This window comes from Lepeophtheirus salmonis, chromosome 13 (genome assembly GCF_016086655.4).
Source record: "Lepeophtheirus salmonis chromosome 13, UVic_Lsal_1.4, whole genome shotgun sequence".
Taxonomy (NCBI): domain Eukaryota; kingdom Metazoa; phylum Arthropoda; class Copepoda; order Siphonostomatoida; family Caligidae; genus Lepeophtheirus; species Lepeophtheirus salmonis.
In genome coordinates this window covers 15183844-15211260 of record NC_052143.2, presented here as the reverse complement: position 1 = coordinate 15211260, position 27417 = coordinate 15183844, and the positions used below count along the sequence as shown (strand labels likewise).

Below are 27417 nucleotides of genomic sequence, written 5' to 3'. Positions count from 1 at the left end.
GTACTTTTTTTATTACAAACTACTCAATTCTACTGACAATGATATGGCAGCAAAATATGGACTGTTATTTAATGTTCATTTTCTCATTACATTGAAAAGGTTTAGTGATTATTTTTTGATATTCTGTTTCTCCCGTCTTTTGAAAATAAACAAACTATACTAATCAGTCAGTCATTTCATCACCATAAGCGAGGAACAAGTAAAGAGGCAGCGCATCTCAGATCTCTTAGATACTGGAGTTGATGTGATTAAAATTACGGATATTGTTAGGTTTTCTAGAAGCCTGGTTTTTAAGTTGGCCAAGATGAAAAAAATGTAAAAGACCTCTCCAAGATGTCAGGAAAGGGAGGATATAGTTTAAAGAGGGATTCAAAGTTCTTGTTAAGTTTAGAGAAGAATATAAAGGAGGATCCTACTGAGCCAATGAATTGTCTCACCAAAGAATTCTCTGTGGCTCCTAGGACCATCGAGAGGGCTATAAAGCACAACTTGGGATTATTTTCTTTCATATGGACCCCACACTACCTCCTGACAGAGGCATTATATGGGTCAATTGAGAAAATCTTTTCGAACAAGAAAATGTTCACAGTTGATCAATTCTACAACTGCCGGAACGACCACTGGCTTCCGGAAATAAAAGAAGAGGTCCAAAGGGTTTACCACACCAAATATCGGCCCAAACAATGGTCCTCGGCGTTATGGTCTCTGATGGAAAGAAGATGCCTCGGTTCTTTTTTAAGACTGCCAGGAGGCCTACTCTAAGGTGCTTAGGTACACTATTTTTCCATGGATGAAGACCAAATTCCTGGAGGGTAACTACGTGTTGACTTAAGACAGCATCCCCTCTTACACATCCGGCCAAGTCTCAAAAGTTCCGCTTAGCTAACATGACTCGATTCTGGTCCAAAGAAAGATGCCCCTTCGTCAGCAGATTTGAACCCACTGGACTTTTCTATATGGGTATATTGGAGAGGGAAACCAACAGGACTTCACACCCAAATGTGGACTCACTAAAGTCCTCCATAGTGGCTGCATGTAGCAACCTGTCAGAGGAGTTTGTTATCAACTCCTGCAAGGCCTTCAGGTAACGTGTAAAGGCTGTGATCGATAATGAGTGAAAAAGTTTTGCATACACCTTGTCTACATATTTTTTTAACATTATTTTTGTGCCTATTATTGAAAATATAAAATTATTAATGTATTTCTAAATCTCTCTCTGTTTTACTATCCTATATTATTAAAGCAACATTTGCCTGTTTTTCGACACCTCATAACTCCATGGAATTCCGGATACTACTACTAGTATGTATATATAATGTACACTTTTAAGATCTATTGATGTGATTGAGGCATTGAGTGATTGGTAGTAAATTTCCTACTTCATTTAACTCAAAAGACAAACCACTATGTAAACATTAGTCATTCAGCTTCTTGCCACCAATTGAGAGTTCATTTTGCATTAAGAAGAATTATGACAGAAGAAAATTACTTTTAATCCAAAATTTTACATTATTCCATGCAAGGCTTGGGATTTTGACCCCATGAAAAGAATAGAATAATAACATTATACCAGAACTGGGCAGCGTACTATTTACTTAATAATATAAAATTAAATAGCAATATTATAATGAGAAATGATGAATAAAAAAATGTAATACATAACTAACACCTTCTCTTCCTCCTGTTTTTTCAAAAGCAAGTCCCAGTTAAAGAATAGATTTTCAAAATTGTGGGAGATAATGGAAGACCTCTTGGTTCGCAAAATGTCTGAACCCACACAAAAGAGGCTCTTCACGCCTGGAAATGAGGAGTGGGGTGTAATGTACGGAACAAAAAAGTCCAGCCACGCTGGCCTAAACTCCTGGGGGAAGTCATGCAGGAATACTTTCTGGGAACTGATGTGAACAGAGCAGACATTTTTTCCTCATTGTTTGTTTATAAGTATTCTTCCCCCCCTGCAACCCTGGTTGAGTTTTGAATGAATAAAGGGAAGTATATTATCGATCCGCAATAAAAAAACTGAGCTACAAAGTTCATAATAAAAAAAAGTACGCTGTATAGACTTGCCTAATTCTGTATAAACCATCGGCTTGAAATTATATCAAAGCCAATAATTTGTTCTTAAGTCTTTCCTTTTATTTCATGACTGTACGTGCCTAAGCAACAAAGCAAAATATGAGGGAAAAAAAACGTACTAATGAAAGTTGCGTTATCAAGATAAACAAAAAATGAAAGGTACTAATATTGTAGCAATAATAATTATTATAAAAAAACCATGGCTCTCGGTCTCAAATCGCATTATTGTGATAAAACAAAAGGAAGCACACTTATTTTTAACAAGGCATGAGTTAGAACGTAGCTTTTAGTTTGGTAAAAACAGAAATGTGGGTCAGAAGCCTTCCATACCTCTCCCTCTGTCTTCCTTTCTTCCTGAACCCAAAATTATCCAGTCATGGTTTGGAATGTTACGAATGTAGAGATCTGAAAAAACAACCAGGGAACTGTCCAGGAAGATTCAGCGTTCGAGTAAAAAATGGCGGTCGATGTCGAATATTCGCATCTGGTAACTTTACAGTGAGCCAAGGTCCAGTGGCCAGGATTCTCTGTGATCCCGAATCTCTCAAAGTCTCATTAATTAATTTGAGAAGGATTTATAAGTACTATGGGGGAAAAATGAGGGCTTCCTGTTGCGACTATGACTACTGTAATACTTTCGAGTCCACCATTAAGAATTTGGTTGTTGATGGTGAGTTTCTTTAATTATGCAGTGTGGGTACGAAAAATGCATCATACATTAAGACTTAAATAAATTCAAAAAAGAAATACGTAAGGCTATGAAACATTTACTGTTTGAAAGAACAGTCTTCAAAATTTTTACGTCTCACATTTTTTTTTGGAAATAAAGTCAGTTTCGTGATGACGTCGAAGAAACATAGAGTGCTTGATTTGCTCCACGCAAGAGGTCCGGTTTGTGAAGTGTTCAAGATTGTGGAAGTGAACATGTCCACTGTATTGAGTATCAAGAAGAGGTTAGGGCTGATTGCATCTATGAACAGAAGCCTGGGAGTGGGGGGTGGGGGAGCAGTTAAGTATTGAGGCAAATCATTTAATCTCGATGCGCATGTTTTCCGCTATGATGTATTTTTGAAAACGTACACTGTAATTATATAATATATTAATGACTGGCAAAATATGTATGTATGTCATGAGGGATTTGTGTTAGTCATTAAGGCTTTCCTAATTATTCATAAGCTGCAACAATAAATTTTCCCCCTGCATCAACACAATTATTTATGAGCCTTGTCATCATTTGTAACATATCAGAAATAATGAAATGAATTAGCTTTCTCTTCTAAAGCATATGTAAATTCTGGAATTATGACATAGAATGACTATTGGTTAATTTAACATTTTTGTAATGAAAAAAAATAGTGCCACTAAAAGACGGGAGTGATATATAGGTATTGCACTATTGAATTAAGACCCCTGTTAATATGACCCGTCTGGTATATCATTTTGGAGTGAGAAACTGAGTTACTGCTATAAGGAGGAGAACTTTCTACATTTAAAATAGCATGAAAGCATGGAAAATATTATAATCACATTTAAATCCATATATATATTTTTTATTAGATGTTTTAAAACAATTTGCACGAAAGATAGGGTTGTTTGAATGCTAACTTCAGAGGGAGAAGTTAACACCAGTACGAACTATTATAAAATGAACAAAAAAGAAGATAGAATAGACGCAACAACTGTTTTTTTCCTTTTTTTAAATTATAAACTTATGTGGTTTGTTCCTTAGAAAAAATGTTCAACTCTACCAATATTTTGAAGAATAAGATGATGTCATTATAAATTAAGTTTCAATACCTTGAATTTTGCAGGCGCTTCTGTAAGAAGTAATCATTCAAATTAAAAAATATTTTCGTAATACGGTAGCAAATCAAGTATGAAAAGAAAGTTTAAATGAAATTATATGACCTCTCTCAAGTACAGTCCTGAATCAGTACAGTACAGATAAACGTTATCATTATAAATATTACTTGTTATCTTATAATACAATCAAAAATACTTTTTGATTGTATTATGCTCGAACTAAAAGGGCATGTTTAATATATGAATGAAAGTGCATTTTATGAACTCGGCGGAAATAATTTAAATGGTACTCTGTTCTGACTCCGATAACCCTAAAAACAAGGCTTAGAATGAAACTGGACGGGACTGCAGTCTTCATTTCTAAATAAGGACAGTCAAAACACTAGATATAAGTAGTATAAAATCTGAGTAAAATATTATTTTTCCTCCCACCAGAGTCTCGTAAATCATGGAAGGAAGACTACAGAGTAATCGGAAAGAAAGTCAGCAAACGACCTTTAAAGGCCACAGAGAATCTCTTCCTCACGACTCACAACCTTTCTTCTTTGACTACGCCATATTCAAACATTCTTCAGTCATTATCAACAGCAACTAGTGTGACCATGTCCTTGGAATATGACTATGACATCATTGAAAATGATTTGGAAATTTTTGGGAATGATCATATTCATAGTGAGGACGACATCAAGGAAGGACATGATAAATATTTTAACGAGATTGTTGATCCCCGTCTTCCTGAAAACAATCTTTTCCGTACAAGTTATTTGAAACCAGAGGATGAGAAAAGTGGAGTTGGAAGAATGAACTATTGCTTCTACAGAGTGTCTTTGATCCTCCTCGTTTTTGCTAGTAAGATCATGACGCAATGCGAGTAGTACGAAGCATTAGGGCGGATTTTGATTTTTCTTTTAAATAAGTTCATGCTTTTTTGACTCATTGAGGAAAGCAAATTTATTTGAACTAAATTTAGCTGAAATGATTCGTATACTTAACGTACTATTCTGGATGTATTTTTAGGATTTAAACATATTTCATAGAGTAAATTTCAGCCTATCTCATATAATTTATAATTAGCAAAAAAAAAAAAAAAAAGAGTAATATAATATTTTTAAATGTTGTGTCAATTTCTGTTCTAATTATGTAATTAATTGTTTTCCATCAAAGAACTCTTTATCGTAGCTATCTTTGAGCGATATGGAGTGAAATATAAATTATGTATATATATATATATAAGTCGTAACATTTGTTTTTAGAAAATAAATAATATTAATATTTTGTTCAGTAGTGTTTTGTTTTCACTTATTGGATATCTGCCAACATCCGTGTTAGCTCTTGCTTAAGATCTTGATGCCTCTCCTTCTCGTATTGAAGAACATCATGGAGCCTATCAATTTTAGACTTTATTGAAAAGTTACATTTCCTCATATTGTGAACGTTTGCAGTTTGGGACTCTATTTGAGCATTTAGGAACTCAGTCGTTTCCTCCTTGTTTTGAGTCAGAGACTCCAGTCTCTCTTTTACTTTCTTCATCTCATCAGACTCTTTTTGTAGATCAAATAATTCCTGGAATTGCTTAATTTCTTCCTCTTCTAATTCATCCTCTGCCAATTGGATGATCTCACTTAGTGTTTCTTCTTCCTCCTCTTCTTCTTCAGACACTACTTCTTCGTCCTCCCAGTCTGGCTGGACCTTCTCCTTACTCACAGGAAGTTTTGAACTGACAAGAGTATCTTCATCCGAGAAGTAGCAGTCCTCCAGCTCTGCAGTAGTGAATTCGTCTGAACACATCTCTGCAATTTCACGCTTAAATGCCTCGTTCATATCCTTGATTTCCTTCTTGAGGTTCTGTCTGGATTTAACCTCGGAGGAAATACTTCCAATAAGATTACCAATTCGTTCGTTCAATAAATTCCTTTCTCGGTTTAGTATTTCCCTCTTATCATGAACTGTCTTGAGTTTCTGTTTAAGCGTATGAACCTCTCTTTTCGACATCCAGTCCTCATCATCACTGTTCTCTCCTTCCAAGGATCCCTCAGACTCATTGCCATCGTCTTCTTGCGTTCTAGTGTACAAGTTGCCGGGCTCAGAGACAGTTGATGACTTTTTATGATGCTTTCCACTCCCACCTTCGATTTCCTTCATTTGCCTTTGCATTTCTTTATACTTGTTCTCCCACTCCTCTGCCAGAAGTCGAGCTTCTTCCGCCTCTTGTCGCAGCAACTCATCTTCAGCTTCTTCTTCTTTATCCTCTTTCGATTCATCCTCCTCTGCCAAGGCCTCATTTTCGCTTATCATTCGAATTATGGATCTACGTTTCATTTGAATAGAGGATCTTCGCGATGGAGCCTCGTTTTCAGTATCTCCATTTATGTCTTCGTTTTTGGACCTCTTTAGATCCATACGAAGCCTTTCCATTTCCGACTGCATTCGTTTATTATCCTTTTCTAAAAGAGACTTGGATCGAACTTCCAGCTCTAAGAGCTGTTTGGTGGATTCGAGATCATCGCGTAACTTTATGAACTCCTCGTTTTCGTCCAAAGCATCCATTTCAGCCATTTGCTCATCTTCCTTTGTGATTTGACGTCTAAAGTTGCGAATGCCTTTAAAATAAAATAAGAAAAGTTGATGACAGTTTTAAAAGGGAATTGAGCACCTACCTCGAAGATTTGGCTTGCTTCTATCATTTGTTTTTACGTGTTTTAGACGAACTCCCTTTTTGATATCTTTGAGAATGCTTTTCTTTTCTTTTGTCTTTTCTGAGTCAAAAACAAACTGTGAAAAAATATTGAAAGATAAAAGTTGAGTATGAACTATGAACAAATGTTGGTTTGTTCAAAGTACCTGTCCTTCAACCTTTGTTTTACTTAAATAGGGTTTACTCCGATCATTGCAAATTACTTTATTCAATAAATGCTTATGACCGTATTTAAAACCTCCAATCTCCTTCATAAGATCACTCCAATCTGGGGTTTTTGCTGGTTTTTTCTTCAGGTTATCAAGAGCCTCACTTCTCTTTTTGGTTGTTTCTGGGTGTGAAATAATGCAGTCACTTGGAGGTGGCGGGGGTGGGGGAGGCGGAGGTGGAATGTAGGATTTGTCGTCATCATCGTCAAATTCATCCTCTGACCAGTCCACTGGTTGCTTACGATCTATTTTAACTAAACTTCCTTCTATTTGAATATTGGGCTGTGGTTTTTTGGCTCCTGGTATGGAGGATGGTGTATGAGGAGCCTCTTCTTCCTCACTCTCGGTTTCCCATTGCCATTCCTCATTTTCATCCCATTCCTCTTCTTCTTCCTCTTCTTTGAAGAAAAGGATTCAGTGATTAGATAGTTGAGTTTTTAGTACTTATGGGACATCTTACCTTCTTTGTGTCCATTGGTGGCGCCCTCAACTAATGCTGTCATTTTTGCACACTTCACTTCCTTTCTTATTTATATATACTCCTCAACTTAATAATGATTTTGTAACTCACTTAAATCATGATTAATTGTTATTCAACTAATTGTAATTGAATACAGGTCATCATAGCAAGCTATACTTTTCTATGTATTTGAATAGGAAGGAAAGAAATCACTCAAGGACTTTTTATGATCTGAAAAAATAAGACAGAAACTATTTTGAATTGCAGGAAGGACGAGGAATTGTTTGTAGTAAATTATACAAATATAAGTTAAGTACTCACTCAAGGAGCGCTTGCTTTCGAAACAAAAAAAAAATTACAAAATCTTGCCAACTTGCGTAAAGCGTGCAAATCGGCAGCCAACCCTCTCTTACAGACGTGCTTGTATGTACTAATATAGGTATATGTAGGTGTATTTATTTACTTTTTTGTGGAATAGCATTGCTACAACATACATCACTTTACAACCCTCCCCCCACTCTCATGTTGTGGTAATGCAACAGACTCTTTCTTGACGTCATGTCGTCAATTCCAGAACATTGTCAAATGATCCACGTCAATATAAAAACAATATTGAACAAAATCAAGGAAATGGGAATATCCCAATGTATTTTTTACTTGCGCCGTCTGTTCAAGAAGCAATTTCTACAAGTTTCTTCGTTCTAAAAGGCATTATTTAATTTCAACATGGGTCATTCAAATTATCAAATATATATGTATGGATATTATCATTTCAATTTGATCTATTTAAATTACATGGTTATTTTGTATTAATGAGTAACTAGATGTAATGACCGGAATTGTCTGTAGTTATTAGACGTCGACGAACATACAAAGTTTTGCGCTAATAATTTAGAAGAATACACCCAAAGAAATCCTAAGATTTTATCTCCCTTTTTCATCTTAAAAATTCTCTCTTCTCATGAATAAAGTAAAAAAAAATAATAATAAATTAAAACAAATCATCAAAAATGATTTGATGAGCCAGGGAGTACTTTAGCTCGTACTTCATTTAAAGTCATATTCATTTTTTTTTAAATTTTATATAGAGTACTTCCCTCTTTTTACTTTTTCTAAAAAATGAGTTGAAGTAAAGGCCTCCAAAGTTTAATTCATTTTATCGAGTGCTTCTTGTATATAATACTATTTTTTTACTTTATCCTGTATTGAATCTGCTGAAGTGTTGTTCTCATACATTCATAAATTATTTTTTACTCGCTAGATGACTCTTAAATTCAATCAATCTTACTTTTTCAAGACTTTTTCACGGCAATTCCCCAAATTAAAAATAAATAAAATAGAAGATATGTCTCACTCAATTCAGTCAAATTGTATCAACTCACTGAATACTCAAATTGTACCTCACCGTCACATAATGAAAAGTCCTACTAATTTCCTCAATGGGACATCCTTGTAGATTGAAGAAAGAAAAAGTTGATGTTATGACTGCAACTTTGTTTTATTTATAACCCTGGGTATTTGAGACTTCTAACTTTATGTGACAGTGACTACTCTTAAATTTAATATTTTTTATTCAATTAGTCAAAAATTACACTATAAATATATTGAGCATTTGTGTAATATTCAATGATTGCGTTATTCTCATCCCAAGTACTGCAAATCCTTCATTTGAAATAAGTCATCTCAGGTGTTGATTGCAATTAGTACAAATTGCTAAGATAAGTTGCACAAAATCGCAACTTCATATACCTATACATACAGCTTAATATTTCAATTCCTATTTACACAAATATCATCTTGTTATTCAAATTTCTGGGAGGATTTTAAATAGCCACTAATGTTACCTATAGTTTCGAAACTGTATTTGATTGATAAACGTTATATTAACCCCCAATATGACATCTTTTAAATAAAATATGTCATTTTTCATTCTTTCATTGTAAAGATCCATTTTGGCTACTTTTGCAGGTTCTTTAAAGTGTAAATAAGAACAATTTGTTTATGGAAATGGACAATAATTCCTTTAAGAATATCAAACTCTATTTTGACAAAAATATTTCTAGATTGTTTTTATATTGACGGATCTACAAGTATGACAAAATACATTAAAGTTTGAGTGACATTTTTTTAGATAGTATTAGATTACTGCTTATGTATGTAGTATTCATACAAATAGATGATGACCTTAATTTTATGACTTTCAAGGTCAGCAAATCAGTCTCAAAAATAAATAATAATTATGAACATAGATTTAAACAAGGCAAGAAGAGAGAGAGAGAGACATATAATTGGCTTTCACTATTTGTATCTCTCTGTCTTATACAGTGTGCGTAAGGAACTCTTACTGCGACAGTTATAGTTCTATAAAGTCATTATTACTTGCAATCGATGTTGAGCAAAAAAATAAAAATTATGCCGAAATTTACCAGCTTTCATACACTGCATTATTGATTGCGATACGTCAACAAACAACGACAATCAAAGCAAATAGGAAACAGACTATAGATTTTCTCCGCGTCCATCACTCTAAAAGGAAGTTGCAGACATTATAAATTGCTCATTGGAGCTTGGTTGTAAGGTTAGGAGCCTTATTCACAGCGGTGAGAGTCTCTCCAGGAAGACAAGAAGTGGAAGATAAAAAAATTATTGATCAGCGTGGCCCTTGAAATGGAAGCCTTGCCAACCACCAGCAAAAGTGCGTTGACCAAGGACCTCAAAGTCAGCAAGGGGACTATCAGGAATGCAGTCAAAAATATAGGGGACAATTCTCATCTCTGCAAGGACCAAGGAGACCAGAGGGATAAGGAGTGAGAAGCTGATCAAGTTGGGTGAAGAAAAATAAACGAGGCACTGTTCTAATTTTCTCCGACAAGAAGAACTGGAAAGTGGGCCAGTCCAGAAATGCCCATAATGATAAGTGTTTGACATATTCAGTGTAAGATATTCTCCCAATAAATAAGACCAAGCACCCAGTCTCTCCCATGATGTTGGGTGATGTGGCCAGTGACCGAAAGCAAATACTACCTTCTGGTTCTCCAAGGATCTCAAGGTGGTCCCATGGAGTATCATAAGGTGATGAAAGAGGTTTTGAAGCCTTAGTTGGATGGGGGATTACTATTGGCAAGAAGAATCAGCCCTGGGTGCTAGGCTCAAGCTTGGTGTAAGGAATATGGGGCTTCATTTATAGCAAGGGCTGCAAAGTCCCCCACCCTAATGTTGATTCCCTAAAGGCTTTTCTTGAGAAGGAGTGGGTTTATATGTCCAATGACTACATCTTCGTGACTGGAGACCATGGTGGCTGCAGACAGAGGACATTTGAACAAATAATTGTTGATACTATAAGGTGCTATTTATAATACAAAATACTCATGATACTATGTAATTGTTGTTCTCGAGGAAGTTGATTTAAATCTTACTATCAAAAGCGTAATAATTTGCTAACGCACATTGTAGGTAATTATATAGCTACTTATATATATATATATATATACAGGGTTTTCGTCACTAAATAGTTTGTTTAAGCTACATCATACAATGAATTGTAACAATACCAACAATAACAATAAGATTTGCTCATCGCATTCTTTTCAAAACTTTCTCTACTAATATAAGGAAGGGGGAATTTCCCAAAAGATATATATCTATATGCATTTAACTTAGAAAGCAAGAACGTTGGAACGATGTTTCCCGCGTATTTTGAAATGCAGCTTCTTTTTCTTTGTAATGAAAGAATTTGATTTTCATCATTATTAACATATATCTTGACTCAATTAATATTTCTCACATACATTTCCTGCCCCTACCTTATTGGTCAGATAGAGTTGTACGGATTAGATAGTAGTATAAGTCGTAGTACTGCAATAAATTCATTTGAAATATTGAAGTCCATATACAGAAGGGGGACCCAAAACTTGCAGTAGCATGACATGATAATCAAGAAAAGACAACTCAAAACCAATATGTGACATGTTTAAATACTATAAATAGCTATATTATATTATATATTTCTTCCTACACAACGGATATCAACCTCGGCATGGTGGCGAACAGATAATCAGCTCTGGACGAGGAAGACCTTATCCATGACGTACCACGCTGTCATGATGGCAGCTTGGAGTGAATCCAATAAGATGAGAGATGGGGGCGGGAAGAAATTCTTCTCCAATATGCCCCGAACTGTAAAGTCAAGGGGCTGGATGAGAGCTACATGGAGGCAGTCAGAATTCAGCCACATTGTTGTTATTAAAGTTTTGGTTCTACTTTGCTGTATGGGGCTATACTGGACTCATGATATTGTAGGCAGTCTGGATGAAGATGTTAAGGCACTCTACAGCCTTCTCGTCACTGAAACCGATGCGGAGGATATCCCACAGGCGTTTGCCTTTTTTGTTGTTTCTAAGACATTTTGACAATATAGACATGGAATAAAAACCAAACATGTTTATTTTTGTTTCACCTATCGTTTGGTTACTTAATGGAACAGTCATAATTAAGAATATTTGGGATAAAATTGTAATTCAATGATACTACTAGTCTTGGGTCTCCACTCTGTACACCAAATATATTGGAGGAAATAAATATTTGAACCCTTCAGGATTTCGTATGTCTACTTATTGACAAAGAAAGGAACGGTATTATACTTTAATGTTAGTTTTATTTTAAGAGTGAGATACATTATATCCCTCCGTTAGTGAACATCCTCTTTTTATACAGTTAGTGAATATAAAACAAATTTCACTACAAAATACAAAGGTAACATAGACTCAAAATTACAATATTGAAATTTGTAACATTTTTCTGATTATTTCAACCATTTTGCACTCGTCAATATCAATTACAATTACTAAAAATAATTGATTGAGTTCAAGAAAAGGCTAAAATATATATTATTTCTTTAAAAATTAATTTGAACAATATTAGTTTGAGGGGGTCTCAATATGGTATAATTTGCGATTATAATAGTTAAAACATTATAATTGTATTTTTGATAAAAAATCTATAAAATATGAATAACTTTTAAAGAATTTTAGGAACCAACAAATGTACGAATTAATTTTGATGGGATTGAGTGTGATATATAAAAATAATAGATGCTATTACAATAGGAGGAACGCCTATAGCTTAAATTGAAAAAAGTGAAATAATGGGGGAGGGGTTAATAACTTGATGGTGAACATATTAATCAAATTCACTAATCTTGATTAAAAATTGTAAAAATTAAATAATTATTTAAAAAAATGGATTCTTACAACAATAAAATTCTCATTTTTAGGAGCATACTAAAAAGTTCTGGCTATAAAACCTACTTGATACAATTTGGAGTACTGAAAATTCCTTTTCAATAACTAATGTATAAAAACAAAAAAAATGTTTATGGAGTTCTGATTACTATCCCTAAAAAGCCTTACTACCTGTCAAAGATGGAGATGAAAACATTATCATGGGACGACTTCAATGCATCTGAAAGTGGCAAATCCTGTCTCTGGACCAGGGGACCCTTTCCCCTCCACTTTGCCAGAATTTTTATAATTATGACAATAAAAATAGGTCCTCTTTTCGAAATAAATTTAAATGTCATTATTTTGGAGAAAAAGAATTCAACTTCTTTAATTAAAAAAAAAAATAGTGATTCGTTCAAATTTGAGTCCCTTATGAAAATTTTTAACTCTAATAATTGAGAAAAAGTTTTTTATCCGTTTTTGACAAAATATATTTGTCAAATTGTACATTTGAAGATAGAAAAATGCTGTGTATATCCCCAAGAACACCATCCTCACCGTCAAGTTCGGGGTAGAAACATAATGTTCTGAATTATATTAAGGTTATGGAGTAGCCTAGCCATTCTCCAGGCCCCAATATCATAGAAAATTCTTATACTCGTATTCGGGCGAACTTACAAAATCGATAATGATCAAATACTTATTTCCGGTCATAAAGTACTTTGCCTAAAACTATATTGCATCGAACATTTTACCTTATACCATGTCGCCTTAAGGCCATTTTGCCTCAAGGATATTTTGTCTTAAAATATAAATAAATATTGATAGAATTATCCTCAAAATTTTAATAAAGTCATACTATCGAGATCTCACAATGAAATGAGTTCGAACCAGAGACAAAAAAATTAATTAAGTTAGTATACCTAATAAGAAAAATAAAAAACAGGACAACGATTCGAATGCTAGAAGTGTATATCACTACTCAGTTATTAATTATCATTAGATATGATGGATTATTCATGTTAGGAAAGACTCATGGATTGACGAACAAGCCTTATAATAGGAAAGAGCATAATTCCATCATTATTCGAAAAGAAAACAACCATTTAACGCGTTTTAATAAACATTACACATTTTGATTTTTAAAAATCTAAGGGAACGTCAATTTCAACTAAAAATAAACAATAACGATGTATAAACAGCATTCTTTTATATTTTTAGGCGAAATATCTATGAGACAAAATGGCTTTAAGGGAAAATGGTTTAAAGCAAAAGTACCAGGCACCCTATTTCCACCGCTGTAACTGACACATGGCTAATATTTTTTTTCAAAAAGCAGGGGTCTATGGCCTTTCCTAATACGTGTCACGTAGAAAAAGCACACTGAAATACTTTCTAGTAAAAAGGACAGTTAATTGACCCCATTACAATTAACAAAGCAGTCTTAATTCATTTGTCTTGTTGTAAAAAAGCGGAGCTTTCAAAAATGTAAATATATCTATGTGTAAAAATACCTAAAAGTCCTAGGTCAAAAGAAAAAATATTCAAATTCAAGGGTCAAATAAATGAATAATTATGTGGGTTTTTTCCCCCCAAATAAGAAAAGAGTTAGATTAAAGTACTTACATATATTAATACGATTTGAAAATATTTATATTTTTGGGGAAATAGAAAGATTGATGGAACAAATATGGAAAATATGATTTTTTCCTTCTAATTCCGGTATGACTAATATATATATATATATATTCATACGAAGAAAAAAACAACTTCTAAAAATAAATCGCTTTATTTTTGTTAAATTTCATGTTGAAAGCTTTACATATAAGTTGTTCTATATAAAAACACAGGAGAGAAAAGGTATGAAAAGATAAAGAAATAGAAAGAAGATGGAAGACTCATTAGTCAAAGGGGAAAAAAGTATTTAACTACAACCTATATCTAGGGAGCTGCGCAACTGAAAAAACAAGTTCCAGTAATTTCTCGTTTTTTAAGTCTATTTGTCTTACAAAATATGTATATGTATATATTTACAAAATAGCAATTCTAATTTGACGTAATTTTAAGGTTAAAAAAGAAGAAGAAATGTCAGCCCATCGTTCTATTGTGAAATAAATCTCTTATAGGAAATTGTAAAAATATATACACATTTATTTTCTTTATTAAACTAGGCGTTACCTCGCTGGGACATAAACTATACAGTGTATCTTATTGTCAGCTGTATTGGCTTCTCTTCTCTTAATCAGTGTTCTGAAGGTTTTATGGTGTGAGTTATTCCTAGTAATTATTGAATACTAATTCCATTTATAGTTGGGAAGAATTGGCTAACTACCAATGGATTTTGGCCTTTTTTCTGTTGTTTTTTTCGAAAGAGAGGTTGTGTTACATATTAAAGGTTCAAATAGATTTTGATTTGTTTTTAGACAGTTAATAAAATAATGTACATATAAGACAATGTAATCTTTATCGTGGATATTCATCTTACAACCTTCTCTTGAAAAAAGTACGAAAAGAAGTTCCAATATTAAGGGTATTTAGTAGTGTTGAGAGCATGACTGGGAACTCTGACTCGGAATCGTGAACAAACGGATAAGCTATGTTTTCTTAGGACTCGTACACGTCTAAATTTATTGCAAAGCCCGAGTCCTGAATTGTAAGAGAACTTATCAAAAATTTCACCCTAGCTCAAGAAAAATAGCACTGAATGATTAGTATCGAGAATGGACCTCGAAGTCGAGGTAAAACAGCTTTGGACACTATAAATAAAGATCCTTCCATGTATTAATTGGACGTTCGTGCCTTTGCGTCCACATTAGTGTCAGTACCATCATCACAAGGGAGAGTTGAAAGATTGTTCTCTCCTTTGAAAATCTTCTGATTGCAATTATTTTCTTAAGAGAAAACCAGCAGGATATGTAAATACTTGAAAGTTATTTATTCTTATACCGTATTTGTAAATATACTTAATCTAACCAAAAAAAAATGAGTTTTAAATATAATTATTACTTTCCGTTTTTATTAGAATCAAAACTATGTTAATTAAGTTTAAATGACTCCTATACTTTTGTAGTGGACCACTTTGCAGCGTATGGGAGTGATTTTTCCGCATTTTTGTTATAGAGTTCATCATTATTAATAGAAAAGATTTAAATATACGTAAACACATATAAATACATATCCAAGTCTGCAAATTGCCTGATTCAGGACTCCTACTTGATAACTCCCGTTATACCAAGGACTTGATTTTGAATTTAAAGTCAAACTCAATCGTTATGTTTAAGTCGAATTCAGACTCGTCCTAGCTGCTCTACAGCCTGCTTGAGACCCGATCCAGGCCATTTTTTAAATTTCGTTCGATTTTAAGGGATTTTTGTATACTCTTTTTTTGTATTTCGTTTTTATACGAAGTTGAACTGAATTAGTTAAAATTTTAAAGATCACAAACCTGTCTTAGATTTTTGAACCAAACTCCAACACTAATATAGACTATTTTCTATTTTATAGTAAGGATATTCAAAGCTTAGCAAGATTTGATAATTATACTGTGCGTTTCAAAAATTAAGGGTGAAAAATAACACACCCACGAATATGGAAGTTGATTTTTTAAAATAAACGGATACAAAATTCAATTGCATATATGACCATTTAATAATATTTATCCGGTTGAAAATTTAGTAAAGAGAAACATTTTTTCAGATGCTACAAATGGATATTGAGCGAATTAAAAAAATATACACGGAGTAAGGACCCAAAACTTGCAGTAGCATGACCAAATCACGAAAAACGTGATTTTTATGGATTCAAGAAAAGAGGACTCAAACCCAATTTTTGATATCTTTGAATACTATGTTTGTGTTCAATACATCCTCCTTTACAAGTGATAACAGGCTTGATACATTGGCGAACAGATTGACAGCTTTTGAGGATGAAAGCCGTGATTCGATATTTTGTCTGTTCTTGATTATTTCTTTCGACGTTATGTCATAGTACCCAGTGGTTCAAATAAGTAAAGTACTAATCTCAGGCAAGAGGTGCCAAATGAATAGTTGACAAAGAAATATAGGGATAGAAAATGCGGTGGCATATTACTAATTACTTCCCTGCAGCTATGCAATTATGCACATGCTTTGATTTATAGTAAAATCAATTCCCCAGTTAGTTTAAAGATTTTATTGAAATATTTAAACAGCGTCCTGCCATTTTGGAAACTCATAAATAAAATAACTTTGATAATAATACAATTATTCATGAATCTGTGTTGGCTTATTTTATTCTAATTTCTATCAGACTTCAAGGTTTTCAAATATGACCTGACATGACATAGGACAAGACAAGGTCATGCTTTCTCTAGATAAACTAATGCCCGCAGTATTGATTTAAAGTCCAGATAATAAATAAATAACTGATACTATCTGGAAAAACAACAACAATTGTGTTCAGACTAATAAAGCCTTTAGGGAGTTTGGAGCAAAAACAAAAGTGAGCAAATCTAATAAACTATTGTGTTTTTTTTTTCCATGAGGTAATTGTTGACTTTAGTAAATGTAATTAAAAAAGAAGGCCAATTTTTATGGAGGATATATTGTATGCAAAAGTGGGGCAAGAATGTGCTTTGTGCAAAAATATATGTGGATCAAGGCTGCATTGGTCAGGGATTTTTAATACATATTACGTAGATATGCAGTTGACATTTAGTCTCTTGCAATTTATTTACTCACTATTCCTTGAAACAGAAAATACCCGAAATACTTTAGAAGTTTAACTGCCCCTTTTTTCCCCTTAATTCCACATTTTTTTTTACTAATTAACATTCACAAATTGTCTAATAATAGTTATCTATTTATAAATATAAAATCTATTAAATAGCTATCCTTATTCGTCAGAGCCTTGTGTCAAAATGATTGTGATCTTAGCTATTTTTCTTTTTCTTTGGAGCTATACACTATATAATTGGATCACGACCAGAAGTTTTTATTTGAGAACTATTTCCTTAAACAGAAAAATAACTGAAATACTTTTATCAAGTAGAAGTATAACATAACCAAGCATATTCCTATGATATTTTTTGGGCCTCCGAGGTCATTGATTTATGACTTTTTTTGGCTGAAGTAACACCTCATTTTCCTTCACTCTTTCTCTCAGTCACGTCGTTACTTTTATTGTATCACGCAACCTTTCCTTTAAAAAAACAAAAAAAAAAAACCAGAAAATATGCCAAAATCATCTGGTAGTTAGCCAAATAAGTCAATCACAACTACCATTTATACCTTATGTACTCCCAGACTATCACTATCATTTTATTTTTAATATTAATTTCATATAATTAAAATCTACATAGTATTTTATTCGATTATGTATTATAATATTGCTTAGTAATATCATATTAAAATAGTGATTATACATTTGTATTTGTGTATGATAGCCAAAATTTCTTAATAGAAATAATAAAATGGCCAAAATATATCTTTACATATATAAAAGAGAGATTGTGTGTGTGTGTGTACGTAGATATCCTTTATACGTTCCAACAACATCGACCTTAGGAGGTTGAAATTTTGCATGGGTCCCCCTTTTGAGCTAGGACAGTCGAAGACGGGGGTATTGATTTTTGGAGAGGTCATATAAGGAGGCTTATGCTATAGCCAAAAACCCAGAAACCGTTTTTGCAGCTCAAGGAGACTAGATAGGGGGCTTAAGGTTATTAATCAATAAGTGATTGGCGTTTCGGAAGCAACTATACGAATTCCTACGTTTTCTAAATTTATTCAAAATAAAAAAAGTTATAAACTAAAAAAGAAATCGGTAAAATTTGGTTTTTCGTTTATTTCAGGTGTAAAAAAATGAACTTCCAATGGAATATGGGATTATTAAATGAAATAGAGTTTATAGAAACTTGTCTGGAGATTCGTTTGCATATAAATTTGCCAAATGAAAATTTTATTTTAACTGAAATATCTGTCATTTTCTGAATAATTTTTCCATTTTCTTTCTTTCTTTTTTTTCTATTTTTTCATAAAAAGTAAAAAAATCCCACAAAACGATGCTTTTTGCTCAACAAAATGCCAACGCAATATTTCCGATGGAGTATTTTCAAATTCCAGAACATTTTATTACATAATTTTTACAATGTTTGTAAAAATGAACCAATCATCGAGTGTTATTTTTTCGACTACATTATTCTTGATAACTTTTTTGTTTTTGCAAGTACGAAATAAATATTGGTAGGTTTGAGTTTCTTTTATCATTCCAATAAATGCTATTAACTATTTTTTGCAAAAATTAGCACACAAAAAGTGTTTTGCAATTTTCTTCGCGAATTTTGCTTTGGGAATTTTTGAATAAAATAAAAAATATACTTCTCATCTAGACAATTTTTTAGATGCATATATGTTGGTATGTTATTACGAGTTTATAACACATTATTTTTTTTATATTCATAATAATACTTCCAAGATTACAAGAGGCAATAATAACAGTTCTTTTTTTTTTTTTTTTTTTTTTTTTGGGGGAGTTGCGATGAAGAGACTTTGTAGATTACCTTACTTAACCCGAATAGATATAGTGTGAAGAATCCAAGAGAATTATAATTATCAGGATCTTCTTCGACAACAACAAAACATTTTCATATCAAAATTATTAGTAGATAGAAGTATTTTCGGATTTTTTTTTAAATTTTCTCAATTAATTTGACCATTTTCAATGTGATTTGGACAAGGGATTAGCAAGAAATTACATTCCTGCCCTTTTGGAAACGGAGCATGAGTGATAAATAACGTATTACTTTGTTTATTCGTCAAAAAGAATACATTATGACGTATCAAGCGAGATGAAGCAATCGACAGCTGACAACAAAATACCATGTGTATTTTGTTATTTTTTGTGTATTATGTCCCTCTGTCTCTTTCTACATTCTTCTTTCCGTATCTTTTCTTCTACCTTCATTCTTTGTATTCATTCCCCTCTATTAAGCCCTACAATGGGGGCACACTCTTCTTGTATACATACAAAATAAAAAAATTTATATCAGTAATTGTAGATCGTAATTGATAATGGGACTAAGCCCACTCCTAACGCCCAGGCAAGTGGGTAAAGGAGACAAACACGACAGCCGACAAAAGAATACAGTTAATAATAAGGGGATGTGACCTTAAATGTTGAAATGATTGTAAATTATACGAGACTTACCATTAATAAAATATTTCTTTTGGTTAAAGTAAATTTTGTTTTCAATTATACCGATAATAGAAATTTTTATATTTTTCTTCATCAATATGGTTCAATAACCCTTTTGCACACTAATTACAGGGGTTCTTGAAAATGAAAGAATTTTTGTCTTGATCCAATGAAAAATAATTTATTTAGAAGAAAAAATATAATGAGAAAACAGGTGTACAAACGGCCAACACCCTCTACTACACCTTTTGGTCGAGGGAAAGGCCTACAGTGCACGCCATCGAAACACCAAGGCCAACAAAGCCACTGTCAGCTAGTAGAGGGGCACCATGACTGGAGATTGCCGCTAAGGGTGGCTACATCAATGATTAAGAGAGCTCGAAGACACATCTATTCCTAGTATTAATTTTGTTGAAATTCTATTGTTAAATAATCAATTATATCTGGTTGAAGTTCAAAAATTCAAAGTATTCAAATTTTAATGGACTACTCAATAGATAACTCAATTAAGTTGATTGAAACTCTGTTGATGCTGAAAGTTCATCAGCCGACGAAAAATCCATTATAATTATTGATGATGTTGGGATATCATTAGGTTCAACGAAAAATATGATCCAACTATCACGAACGGCTACAGTATTTTTACTAAATTGTACTATCATCAACCCATAGCTACAATATATTATTTGAATATGGACGCAGTCAATAAGTTAACATTTTGTTTTGTTTTAGAAAAATTATTATATCAGTAAAAACCCATAAAGTTAATGTTTCAAATGTATTATTAAAGTAACAAATAAAAATATTTGTTGAAAATACTGATTTTTGTGCAAACAACTTTGTCCTTGTCGTTATGATTATTATTATTTGCCTACTTTTGGTGGAAGCGTATAAATATATCCATACTTTACAATTCCATTTGAAGATCAAAAAGGGTACATTGTATAAGTTTGCCTGCACATTATATTTTCTCTTTCCGTCTGGAATTCGGAAACAGAAACAGTGGATAGATGACATTCCATAATCGCAAACCTTTTATAATATCGAAATAACTTCAATCAGGAGTACTAGAGAAAAGGAAAGGGTACCTAAATAGCGACTATACAAACTCAGGCTTATATTTATTTTTTTTAAGAGGGGAAAAAAAGAAAAAGATAACCGTATACATTATATCAGTTTCTATGAAATACTCTTAAATTAAAACAGTTTCAATGACTAATATTGTCTACTTGGCTGTCCAACGTAATTTCGTATGGAAGTATAAGCTAAATAAAAAGGCGAATTGCAATGAAATAAATATTTGTATTACAGCACACAAAAAGTTCAGACAGGGTATGTACTGATTTTTTATAACCACATATCAATATTAAATATTTAAATCATGTGTCTCCCCGAAAGTGGCCTAATTTTAGTCTACATATATAATAACTAACAAATATAATGTTTGGGAGTGTTTTGCCACGCCCCTCTACAGAGAAATGACAAACACCGGGCTGAGCAAAGAGCAAGGAGTAAAATTTAATATGTCAAATCCTTCTTTCGAATGACGACTCTGAAATAAGTTATCATCGATCATTAGGAGGAAGAATGAAATTAGTTGGTGACCCATGGAGAATGTCAAATATCGAATTTGATCCTTAGAAATCCGTGAAATATAATGGATTTCAATTCTATCTCGAACTACCAGAGTGGGGTTATCTCCCAAGTTTGAAAAACACATAGTATATATTAATGATAACCAAATACTCCTCAACGCACTCAATTAAACATTATAATAAATATAAAAACAGAAATAGACAATACTGTAATTTAGGCCTTAGTTTGTGAAAATAAAAATAGGAAGAACTGCACTGTGGCCTTTTAGATGTTCTTGCTTCACTAAGCGAAGAATATATTATTGGAATAGGATGAGAGTGATCACCACTCAATTGATCACAATTGCTGTAGTAAGTTTCCTCGTAGGATTGGACAATCATTGGTGTTTTAACTCTATATATCTATCTATGAATGTTTATAATTATAGTCATTTTCTGTTTCATGAGTTAATTAATTTGATGACATCTGCAAATTACTCTCCATGATAGCTAATGGCTAATAGCATCCTGTAATTATGTTATAATATAGTTCATGGTAAAAACAAGAAAAGTTGAAGTACATAGCTTAATGAGATGTGATCTCTTCCGGCCTCATGTTGTAATTCCCGGATCGACTCAAAGTGCCCCAAACCCCCCTCCTCCTCTTGGAATACTTCAAAAGAGACAAATTCACAATGAGACATTCTATTTACTTACATTATCCTCCAAGTTGCTAATTTTACGAATATCTCAATAAAATCAAGATATAGAATACAATTTCCTTATTTTTAAAAGTTTACGACAATTGAATTCCAACTATCGGCTATCGCTGACTCCGATTTCCAGATAGGAAGAGAACGTATGACGTGCAGGGAAACTTATACAATGTGCCCGATTAAAGATACAAAATGTGAAATAACCCATTAACTTACAACTCATTTATACGCTCAATTAAAGAACAAAAAAAAAACCATGTTCTAAACTAAAGGGCGTACCACAAGTTAGTGCCATATAATACATTATAACAATAGCAAGTATTGAGAGAAAATTATGCATAAATTCAAAAATAAATTACTACCAATAATATTTCAATTATTTCTTTTGGAATTTAATTGAAAACCCCTCCCTTGAAGCAATACAAGCATCAACACGGGACTTGAACTTGTCACACACTTATTACACTAAGGCCTTGGGAATGCTGTTCCACTCTGTGACCATAGAGACCTTCTGGGCATCTATATTAAGGTGGAACGTTTCCCAGGCCTTAGACTCGAAGTTGTTCCACACAAAATAACCCAAGTGATGTAGGTTTGGTGAATTAAATTGTCAAAGATAAGTTTGTTGAGAATTTTCATGCATCTCTCAAATCTTTTGTATCGTTGTTGGGCCTTCAGTCCTTGAACTTCGATATAAGTTCTTGATTTGAGACCTAGGTCATGCCTAAGAATGAGGCACTTTTTTCAATGTTTTACTCACTGGCAACCTTTTGCTGAACGTGGACTCCAATTCTGAGGACGATCGGAAAAGTTCTTGGTTCATTATAGTTGTTTTTGACTTTGTATACAAGGCTTGTGGAGACACCAGAATCGTTTGGGAATGTCCTTGATCTTGACTCTAGCGTCAATGCACTCAACTATTTTATTTCTTTATTTAATTTCAGAGTTTGTTTATTTATTTAATACACCAAAGATCGGAAATAAAAGCTCTTATATTAATACAATTTATTTTTGTTCATGAGAAATGAGGAATTTTAAACGTACATTAGGTTATTGATACTTGAAATAATTGGGACGGATCTTTTGGTACATACTGTAAATCAATACTTTGGCCCAGTTCCGTGAATATAATTGATTGATTGAGACTTTCCGTAGAACGAATTAACATACTCTTCTTTTTGATTGGAAATGGTTAATTTTGAAATTAAAAAATGATTGAACCCGGACTAAATGGGATATAATTTTATTTGAATCCTTAAATATATATACAATTAGACTAATATTTCACGTTCCGAAACTACTTTTTGTGTTCGGTAAGTTTAAAAAAAAAACATTTTTGACTATTAAGAAACTATAAAATTCCATAGAACTAATATATATTATTTATCTCCAAAAATATATCTCATTTGTATAATATTGTATTGATTTTGTGTGTTTTCATGATTAAAACTAATTAAGAGCTGTTAGAGATTTCCACATTAACAAATTTACTTCTGGTCCTTATCAAACTATATAATATATATATTTCTATAGAAAAATAAAAATAGCTCAGATCACAATAATTTTGACACAAGGCTCTGAGTAGATAGATATGTAATAGTTTTTATATGTATAAATAGATAACTATTATCGGACACTTTGTGAATGTTAATTAGCAAAAAAAAGTGCATATTAAGGGAGAAAAGGGGCAGTTAAATTCCTAAAGTAATGCAAAAATAAAACAAACAAAAACTAATTAATTGCCCCCATAAAAATTCGAGAGAGTCAATTCACATTTTAGGCATTTCTGCAAATATATGTATATGCATAAGTTTATTAATGAATTACTGTTTTTCTATTAATGTAGATATGCCTTAATACATGCAGATAAATGCATCCAATAATTTTAAATTGATGTTGATTTAAGAGCTGTATTCAATGAAACATACCATGTTTATAAAAGACTTTTCCCTCTCCTACTAAACTAACTCCTACCTAAAATATATTTTGCCCTATCCTTTATTTCATATACATATATCGGTATATATATATATGCCTATACCGAGTGCAAAGCTGAAATCAAAACTCTACATGGTGCACAAGCTATCTATGGCGCTACTTTGGCACGCTCCTTGGCCAAACACAGCTACTTAGATAACTGATGATTTTTTTATATAGCTTGTTCGAATCTGCAACATAATAATTGCTCCAACTCGGGGACTCAGTGAGATGTTTGTTTGCAAGGACAGGAGGAAATTTGAGGCCTCTAAACTTGATTTAAAGGCAACAACAATGTGAACTGAGGTACAAATGACTGTATCCGAACGCCTGAATTCGTAGCCAGAATCCTGCAAATCATCCATAAGGACACAGGGAAGTCCATCAAATCAATTTCTCGAGAATTTGGCTAGTCAGAGTCGCTGATCCGGCTCAGCATTCACGAAAACCTTCGTTACTACGCATACAAGATAAGTAAGGCCCAAATCCTGATCAAAAAAGGCTAAGAAAAACGCTTAAAGCCCTCACAAAAGCTCCTCAACCACATACTGTATCGTAATGTAGACAAAATTCCCAGTCCACGTCATGGTCTTTGGGGTGGTTAGCTCTAAAGGAAACATCATGCCTTTTCATGTGTTACCCAGAGGCATCAAGGTCAACACTAATGCCTACCTGGAAGTGCTAGAGACAAAGGTGAAGCCTTTAGTCAACATAGTTACCAATAGGAGGGCTTTGTTCCCTACTAAAACTAAAAAAGTCTCAAATGGATGCAAAACAATTTTTACAACTTCCTCGTGCCGCACTTTTGGCCTCCAAACTCGCTGTATCTGAATCCGAAGGATTTTTTTTTTTTGTGTAGAGTGAGATCGAACGACAAACCAACCGAACCACTTGCAACACCAAAGATAATCTTATCATTTGGATTAAGAAGGAATTCGAGTATTTGCCAAGGAAAAAAGTCGTGAAGGCTGATCTAACGTTTGGCCTCGTATAGCGAAGGTAGTTGAGGCTAGAGGTGATTTTATTAAAGAAAATAAATGCAAATCCATAGAACTTTTAGAATCGGGTATTATTTTTTAAACCTATTTCTGTTTGTAGAGAAAATTGCATTTGAAAAGAAAAATTATTTTCCCGGTACAGATAGCTTAAGGTTATTTGCAAATTGTAAGATTCTGGTGTTTTTTTTCAGAGACGACATCAAAAGAGTTATGCACGTTGAACAGTTAATAACACTGAGTATAAATTTCTTTTGTTTAACTTTTCTGAAGTTATTAAGAAAATGGCTTCTGAACGTGACCTTCGCGAGAAGATCCGACCGCTTCTTGACTCTGGATATAAAACCTGGAGGCTCATTTCCTCCCATGGGTTCAGACTGACTTCCAGATGATAATGTGATCCTGCAACAAGACGGCACTCCTGATTACACTGCCAAGGATGCTTAAAGATGGTTGAGCAATAACATCAATTTATGGCCGAAAGAAATATGGGCCGCCATATTCAACCTACGCCAACCTATTGCACTATGCGTTCTGGTTGCATGTATGTAGAATCCAGAGTTGAGTTCGTGCCCTTAGGTACGAAAGGATCATGTGTAGGAAGGTCACTGTAAATGAACAATGGGAAGATATGTACGGAAAATACATGAAGAAGCCTTAAGGATGCATCTTGAAGTTATCGTAGACGCGAGAGGTGGCTACATCTAAAGATTAGAGTATTTTGTAAATGTCGTCTAGTAGCTACGGAAATTTATCTCGTGAAAGTGAAAAATATTGATTGTTCTGATTTCAACGTCGCACCTTGTATATGTTCTGTACAAGTTGTCACCCAAAAATAAATGAATCATTTTAAATGAAGTATTTACAGTATTTGGAATGAGGATAATGCAATATATTTATAGTGTAATTTTTGACTATTTAAATAAAAATTACTAAACATTATAAAGTTCAAATGCCCAGGGTTATATTACACATTAATACATAGTAACCATGTAATTTGAATAAATCAAAATGGAAATATACTCTCAATGTGTAGTTGGTAATTAGAAGATGAGAAATTTTTTAACTAAATAATGCAGTTTAATACAAAGAAATTGCAACTTGGTCAAAATTTGTTCATACAATTTACAACTAGTACACAACAAACCTATATTATATTTAAATAACTTACCTAAAAATAAATGTGATCCAATACCTTTTACAAACTTTTAATTGAATTAATGAAATTCACAATGTTTATATAAATGACCCTAAAGCGATACTGAGTTTATTTATTTACTTTTTTTTTTGTCGTATATTTTACTGCAAGGAAGTTTGAGGAATTGTGGGTCATAACTTGTGAGGGCGAGCGTGTAGATTGATCCATTTGTGTCCTAGGGGTGACGAATGTTGAAATGAGGACATATATATGTATGTATTAGAAAATCATTTTTATAAAAGTCAATTATTATTTGATATACATAGCTATAATTGCATATTTTAGAATAGACTTCCATTGATACTATAGATCCAGACACCAACATCAAGTTTTCGGGGATGCCTGAAGGAAAAGAAAGAAAAAGTTTTGAAACCTCCTTAAAAGAGTCACGCAACGTGGGCATTTTATTTTCTGTGACGAAAAGCTTTTCACTTTTGAGGCTATAAAGAATAATCAATGACATAGAATCCTAAACAAAGATATCTCTAAGGTTACAGAAAATAATAACTAAACGTGTCAAACCTCCATCTTAATTAGTCTGGGTAGCAATTTCATCGGTTCGTAGAAAACACAAAAAAGAATAAAAACTATGTTTTTGAATATGATTATGCGCCTAGTCATGCCTCCAAAAAAAACGTAACATTGGTTGGAACAGAATATATGATTTTGACTAAAGGAAATTTGGCCAGATTTTTCACCAGATTTAAATCCTTTGGGTTATTTTGAATAAAGATTTCTGGAGAGGAATGTTAATCAATCCAGCTATCAAGATGTTGGCTTTTTTAAACGTGCTATTTTACGATAATGGAACAAATTTCCTGCTACGCTCTGAGGAACCGTTTGGAGGCTGTAATTCAAAATCGAGGTAGATATATTGAATAAATGAAGAATATCGCTTTTTTATATATATCTTAGGTTAATGAATAAAAAACAATAAAATAACTGTTTTGACAAACTGCAAATTTAGCCTTTATATTTAACTAGCGGTATTACCCGGCATTTCCCGGAGTAACTACCTATAATAATATGGAAGATAACTCTCCAAGAAATCATCCTCTGTGTTACTCTCTACTTTCCATGAGCACACTCCCACGTAACTACTCAATACAATAATATTTATATCAATTCATATGACGCGATCCCTCCTCAAGAATGAAAGAATAATAATTAAAGTTTGAGAAAAAAAAATATCTTGGGATGACAGATGAGTACTTTAGTGAAAAGAACGCACGCTTTTGTATTTTTACCAAAATTATCAACCTTACCTTTAATATATCCCAGCCCATGTGTTTTGCAATATCCAAAACTTGTTTGAAATGATG

At 33.0% G+C, this 27417-nt stretch overlaps 2 protein-coding genes across 9 annotated transcripts; one reads left to right on the top strand and one right to left on the bottom strand.

The window, feature by feature from the left end:
• The first annotated feature begins 2295 nt into the window (after positions 1-2295).
• LOC121127589 (uncharacterized) lies at positions 2296-5035 on the top strand. Its single transcript, XM_040723004.2, has 2 exons — positions 2296-2746; positions 4315-5035. Exons 1-2 carry the CDS (start codon positions 2383-2385, stop codon positions 4752-4754), a joined length of 804 nt encoding a protein of 267 aa, XP_040578938.1. The 5' UTR covers positions 2296-2382; the 3' UTR covers positions 4755-5035.
• sals (sarcomere length short) lies at positions 4868-26160 on the bottom strand. Of its 8 annotated transcripts, none has more exons than XM_071892691.1 (5): positions 26069-26160; positions 7244-7474; positions 6721-7181; positions 6537-6651; positions 4868-6479 (listed from the first exon to the last, which is right to left on the bottom strand). In XM_071892691.1, the coding sequence occupies exons 2-5, from the start codon at positions 7284-7286 to the stop codon at positions 5179-5181; spliced, it is 1920 nt and encodes a 639-aa protein (XP_071748792.1). In that variant the 5' UTR covers positions 7287-7474; positions 26069-26160; the 3' UTR covers positions 4868-5178. The 8 variants fall into 8 exon arrangements, with proteins under 8 accessions (XP_071748792.1, XP_071748795.1, XP_071748791.1 ...); XM_071892694.1 differs by having other exon boundaries at positions 6721-7178; XM_071892690.1 differs by lacking the exon at positions 26069-26160 and adding an exon at positions 7565-7714.
• Between the last annotated feature and the right edge of the window lie 1257 nt (positions 26161-27417).